At 34.7% G+C, this 16,188-nt stretch overlaps 1 protein-coding gene across 42 annotated transcripts in view; it reads left to right on the top strand.

Moving 5' to 3' along the window:
* PTPRD (protein tyrosine phosphatase receptor type D) overlaps positions 1-16,188 on the top strand; it is a 1,051,440-nt gene that overhangs the window by 906,302 nt on the left and 128,950 nt on the right. For 25 of the 42 annotated variants that reach the window (XM_032441550.1, XM_015848938.2, XM_015848948.2 and 22 more), the window contains 6 exons: positions 144-413; positions 1,114-1,695; positions 9,040-9,173; positions 10,637-10,781; positions 13,983-14,288; positions 15,335-15,528. In XM_032441550.1, the coding sequence (XP_032297441.1) occupies positions 144-413; positions 1,114-1,695; positions 9,040-9,173; positions 10,637-10,781; positions 13,983-14,288; positions 15,335-15,528 (1,631 nt within the window). The remainder of the gene's footprint in view (positions 1-143; positions 414-1,113; positions 1,696-9,039; positions 9,174-10,636; positions 10,782-13,982; positions 14,289-15,334; positions 15,529-16,188) is intronic. The other 17 variants (XM_015848962.2, XM_015848958.2, XM_015848957.2 and 14 more) reach the window with 2 other exon arrangements.

Here is a 16,188-nt window from a genome sequence, read left to right as displayed (position 1 = left end):
TTTCTTTTCTACATATTTTCTGACCAATCAGAATAACACATTAAAACATAAAACTGTCTGTACACTGCATGTAGTCTGTATGCAAGACGCAGTTCCTTTTTTTTTGTATATGTTATTACCTTTTTTTTTGTGTTTTGTTCCAGTTCGACGGGTCCCACCAAGGTTCTCGATCCCCCCAACCAATCATGAGATCATGCCTGGCGGGAGTGTAAATATCACGTGTGTTGCAGTGGGGTCACCAATGCCATATGTGAAATGGATGCTAGGAGCAGAAGATTTGACACCAGAGGATGATATGCCAATAGGGAGGAATGTCCTTGAGCTTAATGATGTCAGGCAGTCTGCAAACTATACTTGTGTTGCTATGTCTACCCTTGGTGTTATAGAAGCAATAGCACAGATAACTGTCAAAGGTATATCCCAAGTACACATTTTTGGAAAGTTTCTTCTTTCTTTCATTTCACTGTCCACATTCTGAGTAAGTAAATTCTGTTGGAGAAAACTAAGAAATCTCCAACCAATCAATGACATGAGATAAAAAAAGATTCAGACAGCAATAATGCTGATACTGATAGTTTAATTGCAGTGTTCCGTTACCCTCACATATTTAGTTCTCAGCTTTCATTTAAAGCAAATAGAAGACTTAATAATCTTACATATATTTGTCAACAGCACAAAAATTTAAGAGGCAATCATTTGATTTCTAAAGTGGTTGTGTATTCAATTATCTTGTTCTTGAGTAAGTGGATATCGGAAGCTCCAGAAATATTTGAAAATTAAACTGTAATGGTTCACTGACTGTCTACTAGATTATTCTTCTGCATATGATTGAGGAATTTATCTAAAAACTCAGTGTCATGGTTTTATATTAATAAGCCTCTTACTACAGAGCTAGATATTTTTTCTGATAAATTTCTGGAGAAAATCGTAATTGCCAGAATCTTGCTCTGAATAAATCGCATTTCTCTCCATTACCATCTTCCTGTTTGTTTTTTTTGTTTGTTTGTTTGTTTGTTTTGTTTTTTATTTGTTTGTATTTTTAAATATGCTAATGTAATAATTAATGTCTGCTGTTAAGCTATGTTAACTTTAATTTTTGGTATTCATCTTCAGCCTTACCTAAACCTCCTGGGACACCAGTGGTGACAGAAAGCACAGCAACAAGTATAACACTGACTTGGGACTCTGGAAATCCTGAGCCAGTTTCTTACTACATAATCCAACACAAGCCCAAGAACTCTGAGGAGCCCTATAAAGAAATTGATGGTGTTGCCACAACACGGTATAGTGTGGCTGGTTTAAGCCCATATTCAGAGTATGAATTTCGAGTAGTTGCTGTAAACAACATTGGGCGAGGGCCACCCAGTGAGCCTGTGTCAACAAGGACTTCAGAGCAAGCACCTTCAAGTGCACCACGTAATGTACAGGCCCGTATGTTGAGCTCTACCACCATTTTGGTACAGTGGGAAGAACCTGAGGAACCTAATGGACAAATACAAGGTTACAGAGTTTATTATACTATGGACCCTACTCAACATGTCAACAGCTGGCTGAAACACAATGTGGCTGACAGCCATATCACTACTATTGGGAATCTCGTGCCCCAGAAAACATACTCTGTGAAGGTTCTTGCTTTTACTTCTGTTGGGGATGGACCACTTTCCAGTGACATTCAAGTCATCACTCAAACAGGAGGTAAGGCTATAGAGAACAAAATTTGATGGGGATGGGAGGGAGAAGAATAAACATAGTTCATTCAGGGCAGATATTTTGGATAACAGCTTTTCAGTTCCGCAGTACAAGTTATCACAGAAGAGACAAAATTATTCCTTTACACTTTCATATATTTCTCTTCCTTTTTCATCAGTCCCAAGAAGTTTAACTCAAGTTTTTAACTGAAGCCTCAGAGAGACCTTCATCCCACAGGCAGCCAAATATAACTACTTCTGTTTTGCTGCACCCTGTGCACCAGCACTGTCTATCACGTAGTTCTTCAACAGCTTTCTTTGAAAAGTTGACTGTGATAGTATCTTTTGTTTTGGTATCACATGTCGCTCTTACGCATTATCATTCTATTGAATCTTGCTCATGAAAACTTAAAATGCATGTGCATTGCATGCATACACAAATACTTGGTCATGTTCTGAAAATACATAAAGCAAGAAAGCATTTAAACCAAACCAAACTAAAAACAATCCTTGTGTAAGCACATGCAGGCACTTCTTTACAGTTTTATTTATAAAGACAAATCCAGCCTACCTCTATAAAAAACATCCCATGAGATCACCATTTCCTTGTTTCATGCATTAAGTTAGTTTGGGTTCTACACAGTAGTTTTAGATTTATGAATTAGTTTTATTAGCAGAAGGCAAATAAGCATAGTGAATAATATTGATGAGAATTTTTATGAAATCAGAAGTTCTGGTGGAGCGACACTGCAGAAGGTGTTTTACTGTAAGAACAAGAAATAAAAGCTCCCTTTGTCCAGTGGTTTAGAGAAAACTGTATTGAGTGTTACTGTAAATCACCTAGAAATATTATGTGATTTGGATTTTTATTGCTAGGATGCTTCCTGTTGAATAATTGTTGCATTTTTCAAATTCTTTTAAAAAGCACATCTAAGTATAATTGAAGAAAGTTAGTTGGTTCTAGTTTTTATGTCTGTATGCTAATCTGTTCTTTCAAAGTAGACATCAGTACACCTTTAATAAGGAATGGAAACTCAACACTTTTTAAATGCTGTGTTATGCAATGGCCTAGGTAATTTTGACTTCTGTAAAATTTTTAAGGTACTATATTTTATACTGACGTTTAACTTTTTGGATTTTCTTGTCTACATTCTCATTTACAGTTGTAAGTTTTCTTATATTAGCAAGTTTGTCAGCAGCTTCACCAGGGCAGGATGAAGCAATTGACATAATGAGCATTGAGATTCAGCTGGACTAATCACATTGCATTACTCGCTCAAGTTAATTCAGAAAATCCCTATATGTTAAAGCTTTAGAGAAACTTTCCACTAAACATGCCCGTTTGTTTCTGATTTTTGTTGTAATCTGAAGAATTATGACAATATTAAGAGTAAAGGAGGGAGCCTTACCCCACATTTCCAGCTTTGTTACAGAAATGACATGACATTGTTTATGTGAGATGATGAAAATCAAAACAAAACTAAAAATGCAGCACACAAGCATCATTTTTTAAGCACTGACACTTCTGCTTGAAAGCAAATTTTTTAAAGTCCTAAGAGATAAATATGTAAGAAAGTGTAATGCAGAGTTATAGTTATTTGTATATTTAAAAACCATGATTCATCCATTTATTGGGCACTGTAGAAAGAAATGTCCTCTACCAGATTTGTTGTAACCTATGTCTAAATATAATTGAAATATAATTGAACATCATCCAAATAAATATATACGTGCCAGATAAATTATATATGTATCATAAACAGAAGAAATAAATTTAATAGAACCATATGAATTTAATAGAACCATATGTAAAAATAATAATGGGATGATGACTGGGATTTGATTGTTTTCTTTTTCTGAAACAAAGCCTATCATGGATAAATATGTAATTTAGCAATTATAATTAGTTTGTGGAACATTAGCATGTACATGCAAAAAAAAAAAAAAACCAAAAAAAAAACCTGATTGATGGCTGTGACTTGCTGCCTCTTCCTAGTTTCCTCCAAATCTTTATTTTCATTTATGTGTGTTTGAATTTGGGTATTTTGGGGTTAAAAATTTTTGTTTAAAAAAGCCTATTCATGAAAATCTTTTGTTTGTTAGTAGAGAAGAATGGTCCTTTGAAAGAACTCCATGAGTGGTTTCTCAGCTTACTGATTAGTAGAAACTGTTTTGAAATTGAAAACTGGATTTCTAAATAAAATATTCACTAGGAACATGAACTTTGAGGGGAATAGAAGGAAATATTTATCATTAAACCAAACATCGAAATAAATAAATAAAAGTTTTATTTTCACCTTCATGTTTAAGTATTCTGAAAGAAAAGCCCTGTCTTTTTGCTTAGCTATCTTCAGCAGTGCTCTCTTCAGTGTAAAAAGGCACCATTTTTAGAAATTAAATAACCTGAAAACAGCTATAAAGATGAGATAAGGGAATAAGGAAAGCTCAGTATCAAAATCTACATTTAACACTGTCTCTATTTAGTACTGAGTATATCCATAAAAGGAATATAAGATAGAAACAGGACTGTTTAGGCATTAAGGCAAATTGAATTACAAACAATGAATTTTAGAATAAAAGGTTTTCTACATAAGCTTTAGTATGATATTTCTTGCTGTTTATTTTTACTTTATCTGAAAACAAAAACTGTGTTGGTAAGTCTCCGTTAGTCTGTCCGGTTCATGGTTCTTGTGCATCTCGTCATGTTTCCTTTCTTTACTCAGACTGGTCAGAAATTCATGTACATTGCCTTCCATGTTACAGAAAAATCTGAGCTTTAAACTATTTCATAGAACCATAGAATACCTTGTCTTGAAAGGGAAAATGAGAATCAACCAGTTCAACTCCTGGCTCCACGAAAGACTTCCAAGTACAAAGCAGAATTCCTGAGAATATTGTCCAAATTAGTCTTCCATTTTTCTATCTGCTACTTTTTCTGCATACTTTTTTCCATCACCCTTGTAGTCATTTTCCTTTTTCCCAGTTTTCCCTATCTGTGTTTTCAACTTTGAATTTGCCTAACTGTGGCTGTAAAATACCTGGGATGTCTTTCAAATTTCCAGGTGTCTTTCAAATCTGGTGGATTTTCCAAATCCACCAGAAAAGTTGTTTTCAAAAGGAAATCTAGGAGGATGAGGCTCTTAAAATATATTACTGCAGAGAGAGGAAATAACTTTTGTTTTCCATTTGCTGACATATTTATTATTATAATGTATTACCAGCTATCACATAGGTCACCTGACCAGTCATTTATGATTACTGCCTATGTTCTACAGTCCATGTATCCATACACAGATTGCAGTTATCACAGAGTCCTGCTGATGCTGGCAGAAGGAGAGTTATCCAGCTCAGCAGGCTCAGCCAGAGCTAGAGACCAGGCCATGAAATACCTCATGCTTGAGACAGCCTGGCCTGTGGAATTCCCACCTCCACATCCAGACTCTCCTGCTGGGGGTAAAGATTACTTTTCTGCTCAAGTCTGAGGCTCTCACATCTCACCTTGTGCCATTGCCTCTCATGCTGTTGCCACATATTATGTGCAGAGCCTAGCTGCATCTCCTCCATCTTCTGATGATGTTAGAACTGCCTCTGGGTGCCCCTTAAGCTTCCTCTTCTCCCAGCTGGATGAGTCACAGTCCCACAGCCTCTCCTTTCTGTCTGTTTATTGAACTTGGACATGTTCATAGAAATCTTTCCTCAACTGGAGGCCCCAAACCAGATGCAGTACCCAGATAGTATCTGATGAGTCCTTTATTCAAAGAGACAGACCCTTCTCTCCTCTGGTTGTCAGGACTGCATCCCACTCACACCAACTTGTGCAGTTCTGCCTCATGTTGCTGCCCAGATACATGACTGGCCATCACTCAGCATGTAGGTCCCAAACTGTCCTCTAGAACTACCCTAGAATTACCCACCAGCCCTAGTCTACATCCATGCAAGATCTCTGCTTTCCTAGGGCTCAGCCTTAATACTGCTGAATTCCAGATCATTCCATCCACCACTTCCTCCTTTTTTTCCAGCTCCCATTTCAGAGCATGATGCCCTTGAGTGCACTGAGTGTTCCCCTCCCTAGCTCAATTCAAAATTGGCACTCGTGCCCTCCATCCTCACCTGACAAGCATTAATGAAAATGTAAAGCACAAGAATAATATCATGACGCATATAACATAAGCTGTTTGACGTTTTGTGGCCTTTTATGAGGCAAAAGTGATGTAACTCTAAATGTGTTTCTTGGTTACTTCACCAAAATAAATGTTTCCCTTTATTTTGATGCTCACTGAAATGGAACATTTTTTTTCACAAGTCAGTTTACCAGATTTTGTCTGCCAGGTGAAACAAATAAAATGCTTATGGCCAGGTGCCTACCTGAGCTTTGTGAGATACATTTGGTAAAGACCCATGGCAAAAGAAGCACATGGAGATAGCTCCTAGAGTTTACATTTTGTCGTGAAGTTTTGGAAAGTGTGTGGTGGAGATCCACATCTAGTTTAAACCAATTTCTGTGGTACACAAATCTGCAGATATTATCAGCATCAACCTGATTGATACTCAGGAGAGTTGTAAAATTGCAAAAGTTGCAATGTTTACCTAAGAACTGTGTTGACAGACGCATAGCAAAACATAGCTTGAACTATAAGAAATACTTAGTTGATATTTACTGTAATTGTGCTTCTTATTATGTTGGAATTCCACAGGGCTCCGTTTTAGGGCCAGTTCTCTTCAGTGTTTACATATATAACTTGGATACCGGACTTGAAGTAATCTAAGTACATTTGCAGATGACACTAAATTGCAAGGAGCTGTTGACTCCCGTTAAGGTAGACAGATCAGGCAATCACCAATTGCATAGAACTCAGCAGGAGCAAGTATCAGATTCTGCACCTCAAACAGAGCAGCTCTGGGTATATGTACAGCCTATGGGACAAGAGTCTGGAGAGCAGTCCTTTGGGAGGGTGACTGGTGGTCCTAGTCGATGGAATTTTGAATACAAGTTATCAGTGTGTTCTGGCAGACAAAGGTGCCAGCCATATCCAGGAGTTCTTCAGGGAAAGCCCTACTAACTGGTTGAGAGAGGAGATCATTCCACTCTGCTCTGTGCTGGTGAAGTGTCAGCTTGAGTACTGTGTGCAAGGACATTAAACTAGTAGGGAATTTTTGCAGAGAATGAGATGATAAAGAGTCTAGAGCGCAAGATGTATGTAACTTGGTTTGCTGAGGACACTTGGTTTGTTCAGCTTGGAGAAGAGGCGACGCAGGAGGGGCCTCTTGGTGGTCCACAGCTTCCTCACATTGGGAACAGAGGGGCACCGCTGGTCTTTTCACTCTAGTGACGGTATAAAGACAAGAGAATGATATGAAGCTACGTCAATTTCTGGTTGTATATTAGGAGAAGGTACTTCATGAAAAGGGTGGTCAGGCAAAGAAAGTAGTTCCCTGGGGAAATGATCATGGCACCAAGAGGGCCAGAATTCAAGTATTTAGAAAATGTTCTGAGATGTCTGGTTCAGTTTTTGGGTGCTTCTTGTGGAGCCATGAGTCAAACTCAACTCTGTGTCCTTTCCACGTGAGGATGTTCTGTATTTCTCTAAGTCTATATTTTATTATATTTATTTTTTAAGAACAGAAACCTTTCTGGACTTTGTGGTTACCAGGAAGTATTTTCTTTTTAAACAAAGTGAATTTTAGAAAAAATACAGGTTACTCCTATGCATCTTTCTTTCTGTATAGACTCTTCTGCTTACCCTCACTCATTCCTTCAGAAACAGACAACTTTATTCTAGACATTCCTTTCCCTGTTTTTTCCCTTTTTTCTAAAAAAAAAAAAAAAACAACAAAAAACAAAATAGCATATATATATACATATATAACATATATATATATATATATATATATATATATATATATATATATATATATATATATATATAAAAAATTATAGATATATCAGTGGTAGTACATGACAAAATTTGTGTAGCTGGACTATGCACTTTACATTATGCACTTTACATGTGCAGTTTATTTCTCTTTTTAAAGATTAGATATCAGACCTCCACTAGCATACACAAGGCTTCTGTTATTTATGGATATATGTTCTGTAAAAGTCTGGGGAAGATAATTATAGTCACAAGTTATTTTTACCATTTGCTTCATGTTATTTTTAAGTCTCTACTCCAATAGAAGCTTACTTGTAATATTATAATAAAATTCTGCCCTGAAAAGTGGTAGTAAGACAATTATTATAATATCATACTTGTCGTACCTGTTCTTTCTAAGCATCACATCTGATTTTTTTTCTTTTAAATTGAGAGCACTCCACATTTTTTTCTTGAAAAGGTAGACATGCTGATGAAGACTCTTTCATGCATTAGCAACATCAGTATTAACTGAAACTAATATTTTAGAAGTCATATGCCAAAATGATTATATATATTCCAGTGACAGGATATATTTTACTACCTTTTCCCAGTCAGTGTTATTTGGCATAAATTTTCAGCAGCAAATAAGGGAGGTAATTTCTGTGACTGTTACACAAGACTTAAAAAGTGAAGATATTCTTGACTTAGAGAATCAAAGTTGTAATTTTATTCTTGCAATTAAAATGCTTCTAAAAATCTAGCTATATTGATAACAATACCACTCATTACAAGTGTGCTAATAAGCCACTTAAAAAGAACACTACTGAAGATATTTTCAGTAAGTCTTAATTTCTTGAGTTGTAAAAGCATTCAGTATTCTTAAAGAGCAATACTTCTTTAGCATGCCAGTTATCCGTGAGTTGAGTTGACATGTGTAATGGTTTTAATGCTGTTTTCTTGGCAATTCTATCCCATCTGCTATAAGACCAGTACTTCTAATGTATGGCTTTTTTATATACACACATATATATTTGATACTTACATGTCTTACATATATCTGCCATTTTATACATGAGTTAAACTTGTTGATATTCAATACCAGGTCTTAGCTCTCTGTGCAATATTTGAATGGTGAAGCACCTGTTTGAAATCCATAGAAAATTGTAATAAGCAAGTTAAATATGTAGTTGTTCTCTTTCTCAGTTCAGATTAATTTATTATTAAGTTCAGTAAATTTAATCATGTGTAAATTATTCAGATAATAATTTAAAGAATTTGAACAATATGTATGTAAATAGAAATAAACAACAACAGCTACAATTACAAAATAAAATAAAATAAAATAAAATAAAATAAAATAAAATAAAATAAAATAAAATAAAATAAAATAAAATAAAATAAGAAAGAACGAAAGAAGGAAGGAAAGAAAGAAAGAAAGAAACAAAGAAAGAAAGAAAAGAATACAGCTGGCAACACTACTAACCTCTTTTCTCTAGTCCCTGGACAGCCTTTGAACTTCAAGGCAGAACCTGAGTCTGAAACAAGCATATTACTTTCCTGGACACCTCCACGTTCTGATACTATTTCCAGCTATGAATTGATTTACAAAGATGGGGAGCATGGGGAGGAGGTAAGTAAGTGAAAATATCATGCATCTTTTAAATTGTTCTTAATAATTTGACATAAAGTCCTGATGGGTTGATCTATTTTGAGCTGTAGATAATATATATTTCTCTTTGTCATCATATATAGTACTTTCAAATCTTGTTTAAGTAATCTTTGAGAATAAAAATACATTTTCCTTCTAAAGATTTATAGCTAGTATGAAATTTTTCTGAACCATTATTTCATAAAAAATTTTGAGAGCCTCTGTGCTATAGGTACTATAGTTTGTAGAATAAACTGTTCTTCTATTATCAAAACCATTTGATATTGCCAGGTACTCCTAACAAAAGACAGATCATGTCAGTCTCAGAAGGTAGCAGGAGAGTGTCACTGGCATAGATTTCTTCTACATCACCACCCCATTGCTGATTCTTCAGCTGAGCCTGTATTCATTACAGCTCCATATATAAAAAGTGAATAAATAAATGTGAGCATAAGCATCTCTAGGGGGGAGCCAGATGCATATTTAACCTCCAAATAGGATGCAGACAACTGTTTAGATGTCCCTTTTAGAAGAATTACTGTGCAGAAGAATTATCTTCCTAAAATTTTGAACACAAATTTAAGTATGGGTTATCCTTAAATCAGAGATCACTCTCATAACAAATTCTTGTAGTTTACTGTCATGCAAGGCTTTCATGCTGTATTATTAAATTGGTAGCCTCTAATCCATTAAGCTATCTGCTTTAAAAAAAAAAAAAGAAAAAAAGTTTTTAGAAGCAGTATATATTTTTTTGTTCTCTTTTAGTTTGCTTTCATTTGATACTTTTTTCCATGAATTTATATGTAAAAATGTTGCTAAAGGGGCTATAATCAGAGTATTAAAAAATTAATTGAGTTGAGGGAGGTGAACCTGCCCCTGTTCTCTGAGCTGGTGAGACATCACCAGGAGTACTGCATTCAGATGTGTAATCTCAGTACAGGGCACATATGGAGCACATCCAGAGGATCCAAGAGACGGAACACCTCCCCTGCAAGGACAGGCTGAAAGAGCTGCGGCTATTCAGCCTGTAGAAAAGAATTGACATGGGGACATCTAATAGCAGTCTTTCAGTATCTGAAGGAGGGGCTATATGAAAAAGGGAGACAGACTCTGTAATAGAATCTGTTATGACAGGAGAAAGGGAAATGGTTTCAAACCAAAAATGTTAGATTTTGATTGGATACAAGAATTTATTTTTTTTTTACACTAATGGCTGTGAGATCCTGGAACATTTTGTCTGGAGAGATGGATGATGCCCCATCCCTGAAGATATTCAAGGTCAATCTGGATGGGCTCTGAGCAGCCTGATCTTTCTATTGGTGTCCCTGTTCATTGCAGAAGTTAGACTAGATGACCTTTAAAGGTCCCCTTCAACAAAAATGATTCTGTGATTCTATGAATATTAATCATGTTACACATTTGACTCTCTCATTACTTCCCTTTAGCAACGGGTTTCCACTGAACCTACTACATCTTATCGTCTCCAAGGCCTGAAGCCAAACAGCCTGTACTTATTTCGTCTAGCAGCACGTTCTCCACAGGGTCTGGGTGCTTCAACAGCAGAAATCTCAGCAAGAACCATGCAGTCAAGTAGGTGTCTTTCTTTACTAACATTCTCCTTTTATATTTGTTGAAGATGTTTGTCTAAGTAGCCCAATTGGACAGTAAGAGAAGAAAGTGGAATGATAAAAAATGTAGCATTCCTGGTTCTTATTATAGCAGAATACCTAAAATATTGATCAACTTAAGATGTGTGTGATTTTTCAATAACTTTAGAAAACAAGTGAGAAGACTTAATGAAAGAAAGTATGAAATGATACAGTACTATACTGTCATAATTACCTTTGTATTCATGTTGTAATAGGAATAGTGGGATGATGTTTTAGCATGCAGGAGGTATAGATAATAGGTATAGATTAGAAACAGTCCCCTACTTATAAAATTCCATGCAGCCACTCACCTTGTTTGTTTCCTGTAGTAATAGGTTGGTCCTGTAGCACATCCTTGTGTGTAGGGTGTTGCTGACTGTATCACAATTTCCTCATAACTGTTACACTAGCCACTCTTCCTGAGTTAAAATTTGATATCAATTATGAGGGCTTTTACTAAGGTTCATTCATTATTTACACCAGTAGAAAACTTTTTTTACTATTATTGTTTGGTTTTTTTTTTAGCTGGATTCTTATGGAAAAAATGTTAATAGGGTCTGTGTAAATGTGGTGTAAAACATTAGAATTATACATGCATTTTTCCATATTCAAATTAGTATTTAAGTAAAACAATGAGATACATAGAAATGATTTCCAGAAGTGCTTTTTTTTTTAATTTGCATTGTGTGACATGTGATTACACCAACGTTATTTGTTAGTGTGATATATTAATGATAATTAATATAACCAGAGATGTAGTGCTGTATATCTTTAATTTAACCAAAAGGAAATTTTATACTGAAATATTTCTAAGTCATTTTTAATAAACATACAGAACAATTACATAGCATGAAACTAGTTTTAGAGTTAGGGGCAATGCCTAGTTTGAATTCAATAATGTGAAACCATTCATTTGTTGTAGAAAATGGTCTTCATTTATTCCTGTGGTCATTTCAGCTACTTAGAATTCTCATTCTCTATAGTGGGTGATGAGTATGCAAACTGTGCATGGAGATTAAACGTTTGAAGTCCAAGGATGTAAGTTTTACGTATAAACACATTGCCATTTTTCCCTTCTGAAACACAACAGGTGTGGAGGGTTTATTCCTTCAGATGCTAATAAAATGTAATTGATTTCAGTAGTATATAATCAGACCCTTGCTATCTTCTAAAAAGATTTCAACAAGTTTAAATGTTGTGTATTTTAAGAATAAATACATGCTTTAATAAAAGTCCTTACACAGGTAGGCTACAGATTATCCTAAGTTACATTAAAGAAATATTTTGCATTTTGCTGAATGACAGGGATTAAAAATGATAACTTCAATGCGTTCATTAGCAGTGTTCACAAGAATACTCAACTGCCATTCATTTTGGTTTCAGATAAAAAATGCCAGAGGGATTTATTTTGACATAGAATCCTAAAGGAACATTTTGCTTCCATTTTAGTTCCTTTAAAAAGTCATGGCAGAAATGGAAGAATATGTTTTGAGTACTTGATAACCTGAATTGGTTAAATTAAAATATAAAACAAAATAAAACAAAAACAATCATCCTCTAATTCCCCTTTGTCCCTCTATCTATTTCCTTTAGTTTGATATATTCCCTCCTGCTTTTCCTTCAGAAGAACAGAGTATCATAGTGAGTGAAAAGCCATTGATCCCTGTAAAAGAACTGGAGGGAACTGAAATATACATCTGTAAATGTGATAGGTCACAGCAGGGCCCTAAGCTTTCTGTGTTGCTTTAATTTTATTTTATGTGCCTGGTATAAATACCAAAAATCCATTTGTTTCTCTTTTCCCTTTAGAAATGGAAACAAAGTAGTAGACAAAAACACAAATAAATTAATAAGTAAATGAATGATTTATACAGATCTCACATACAAGATAGAAGTCCATGTCTGCCCAAGAATTTATTTATGTTTTATTGTTTTTTATTTTTTATTTGTGTGTGTGAGAGAGAGAGAGATCTGAGTGCTCTCAGTTACTATGTACACACTTTGCTAGGGTGAATCTCATTTAAGAATAGGAATGCATACTGAGCTTTCAGTTCTTGAATTATCTCACTGAAAGCAGTGGAATGTCATGCATGAATAAATACTCTGGAAAAGGTGACTATGCTAACAAACTCCTTTGATTATGAAGCAGCAACGATGAGCACTTTTGCTCCAAAATATCGGCGTTGGTGAAAAGATGAGAAACAAAGTCTTTCACCTTTCTGAGGCTCTCAAGGTTGTAAACTCTCTTTGTAAAATGAATACCTGCTTCTTGGCACAGTGTTTGGGTCTAGATATCTGTTTTTCCTATAGAATAACCTATATTACTGGTAGTACTTATTCTTTGCTAGCAAAGGTGTGCCAAGAGGAGTAAATAAAAAAATAAAGCTTACAGCTGATTTATGGTAAGTAAAAGTAACAGTCAGAATCAGCAATCCTGACACTTGTTCCTGGTAGGTAAATCTTTGACTAAGACTTTTTCATCTTCTTTTGAATGCATGTTTCTAGTATGCTTTCCACTCAAATGTTGTTTGTCGTTAATTTGTGTCAGGCAGATTCAGTGAGTAAAGAAGTCAATAAATAAAATAGAATCATTTGTTTATGAGAGCGGGGAGGCTACAAAAAATGTTTGGAGTAATTTCTAGTAATTATTGCAAGTTAAAATGTGTTCTGTAAGAGGCTAAATATTCTCAAAGAAAGAAAACCCACTTAAAGGCAATATATCCAAAATTTCCAAATTAACATATGAAATGCATCATTTAAAATATTGTAACTTGCACTAATTGCATTGATTATAAAAATAGATCAGTAGCCATAGAAGTGTCATGTTTTTGTTTTATTTCAAGAAGAATTTTAATACAGGTAGGTAATGTTATTTTGAGGTTTCATTGTCATATATTTCCCCTACATGTTTTTTTCACTATTTAATTAGTCTATTTATTTTCAGTTTACTCATGTTAATAAGCCAAGGTGCATATGATTATCTGATGTTTTGCTATTTAAGTTCCTACTTTTTTTTTTCTGTTTAGTTTTTATTTTCATTTTGTTGTTATTTATTTTTATTTTTTTTTCTTTTGTTCATTTTTTTTTTCAATCACTCCTATCCTTTCACTCAAATCCTCCTTTAACCCACTACTGACACTAGAGCCATCAGCTCCTCCTCAAGACATTAGTTGCACAAGCCCCAGCTCCACTAGCATTTTGGTAAGTTGGAAACCTCCACCAGTGGAAAACCAGAACGGCATTATCACTGCATACTCCATCAAGTACATTGAGATTGATGGAGAAGATGTCAAACCCCATGAAATTTTGGGAATTTCCTCGGACAGTACCCAATACCTTTTGGAACAGCTGGAAAAATGGACTGAGTACCGGATCTCTGTGACTGCCCACACTGATGTTGGACCTGGCCCAGAGAGCTTAGCAGTATTGATTCGGACAGATGAAGATGGTATGTTGCCTCCTCTACATCGGTTTGCACCTCTCTCGATCTGCTATATTTTATATAACCTAACAATACTTTTTGCTGCTTTTTTCCTGAAATCAAAGATGATATCACAATTTGAGGGGTTAATTTTTAATCAAAGACTTGTGCTTCATTTATATACTTGATATTTTTACTTCTTAAAAGAAAACACCATTTTGTCAATGGAGTGACTCTACTGCCCCTTTGAGCCCCCAAATATTCATCGTTCTCCTCTTTCAGCATTAAAATAAGAGGGAAAATTCTTCCTACCTTTTCCTTGGTTTTACCATGGTTGTTTTGAAAAACTTACTAAATATTCTTCATGTATTTTTAACTCTTTCTTGTACTGTCTTGTAATTTTTGACTTTTAATTTCTTTCTTTTTTTTTTTTTTTATTTTTAACTTTTTGTTTGTTTGTTTGTTTGTTTTGTTTTGTTTTTGATCTTGGAAAGCTGATGCTCCACATATTTTATTTTCTTCTATGCTTTAAAATGACAGAAGACAGCCTGATTATCAACATCCTTTTTATATTACAGAAAAAAAAAAAGAAAGAAAGAAAAAAAAAAGAAAGAAAGAAAGAAAAGGAAAGAAAAGGAAAGAAAGAACAAAATAAAAGGGGAAAAAAAATCAATCAAGCAAACAAAAAAATATAAGGGAAATTTTTTTGGAAATATTTTGTGTTTTTATTATTGTTATTATTTTGATGATTACAATACCTCTTTGTACTCTAATGCTTTGACTCTCAAAGCATCTTCCTTGGCTTTTGTGCATTTTTACATGTTTTTCTATTTCTCTAATACTCTTTTTTTCTTCCATTTTTTTTTTTTGCATCAGTCATGTTTTTTGATCTTTTCACTGAAAGGTAGAGCAGATTGGTTGAGCATTTATATTTATTGAACCACTTGTATTCTTCAGAGAAAACATAGCGAGTCTGCCCTTTAAAAAAAAAAAAAAAGAAAAGAAAAAAAAAGCAAAAGTCATGGGTGGGTCAGGTGCCTGTAATTTTGTTTTATCCAATGATGTTGTTCCAGTTCCTAGTGGTCCTCCTCGCAAAGTCGAGGTAGAGGCTGTCAACTCTACTGCTGTTAAGGTGTCATGGCGTTCACCTGTACCCAATAAGCAGCATGGTCAAATCCGAGGATACCAGGTCCACTATGTAAGAATGGAAAATGGGGAGCCAAAGGGCCAGCCCATGCTGAAGGACATCATGCTGGCTGATGCACAGGTAACTAGAGCATAACATATTTTAAGTGTTGTAACAAATACTTTCAATATTCTAAACATTTAGATACTTCCATATTTTATTTTACTAGCTACATTTTTTGTTTGTTTGTTTTTGTTTTTGTTTTTTCCATCTCTATTTGATGAATGCTTTCCAAAATATTTACATTTAAAGATTTCTGGATCAAAAACGTAGTCACCCTTTTGTGTAGTCATACACCCAAAGCTATGCCATTCTGTCGGTTCCCATAAGTACTATAAGCCTTGGTACTTCTTCCTATAGCTTTGCTTAGAGCTGTAAGGGCACAGAAGTATCTGTACAGGTCACAGCCAATGTAACACAATTTGCACTGATTCAACCACCCAGTGTTTATTTACTTATTTAAATGGAGAGCCTAGAGGAGAGTCCTTTGTTAAACCATTACTACTGTGCTTCTATCATAATTATTTACCTACCTTCTCACATAGTTCAGAGGAAATGAATTTATTTTTGTGACCTTAGAAAGCAGTGAAGTATTTATGTTTGTCATTATTCACATCAGTAGGTTTTATATGTGAAATTGCACATCTGTTTTATAAATGATGAGACATAATGGAAGCACAAGTCTGATAACATTAAGCTTAAAAATCCTCAGCAGTAGAGTTTTACTGATTGGAATATGCT

This window comes from Coturnix japonica, chromosome Z, assembly GCF_001577835.2.
Source record: "Coturnix japonica isolate 7356 chromosome Z, Coturnix japonica 2.1, whole genome shotgun sequence".
In the NCBI taxonomy this organism is placed as follows: Eukaryota; Metazoa; Chordata; class Aves; order Galliformes; family Phasianidae; genus Coturnix; species Coturnix japonica.
This window is presented reverse-complemented; position numbering and strand designations above follow the sequence as displayed.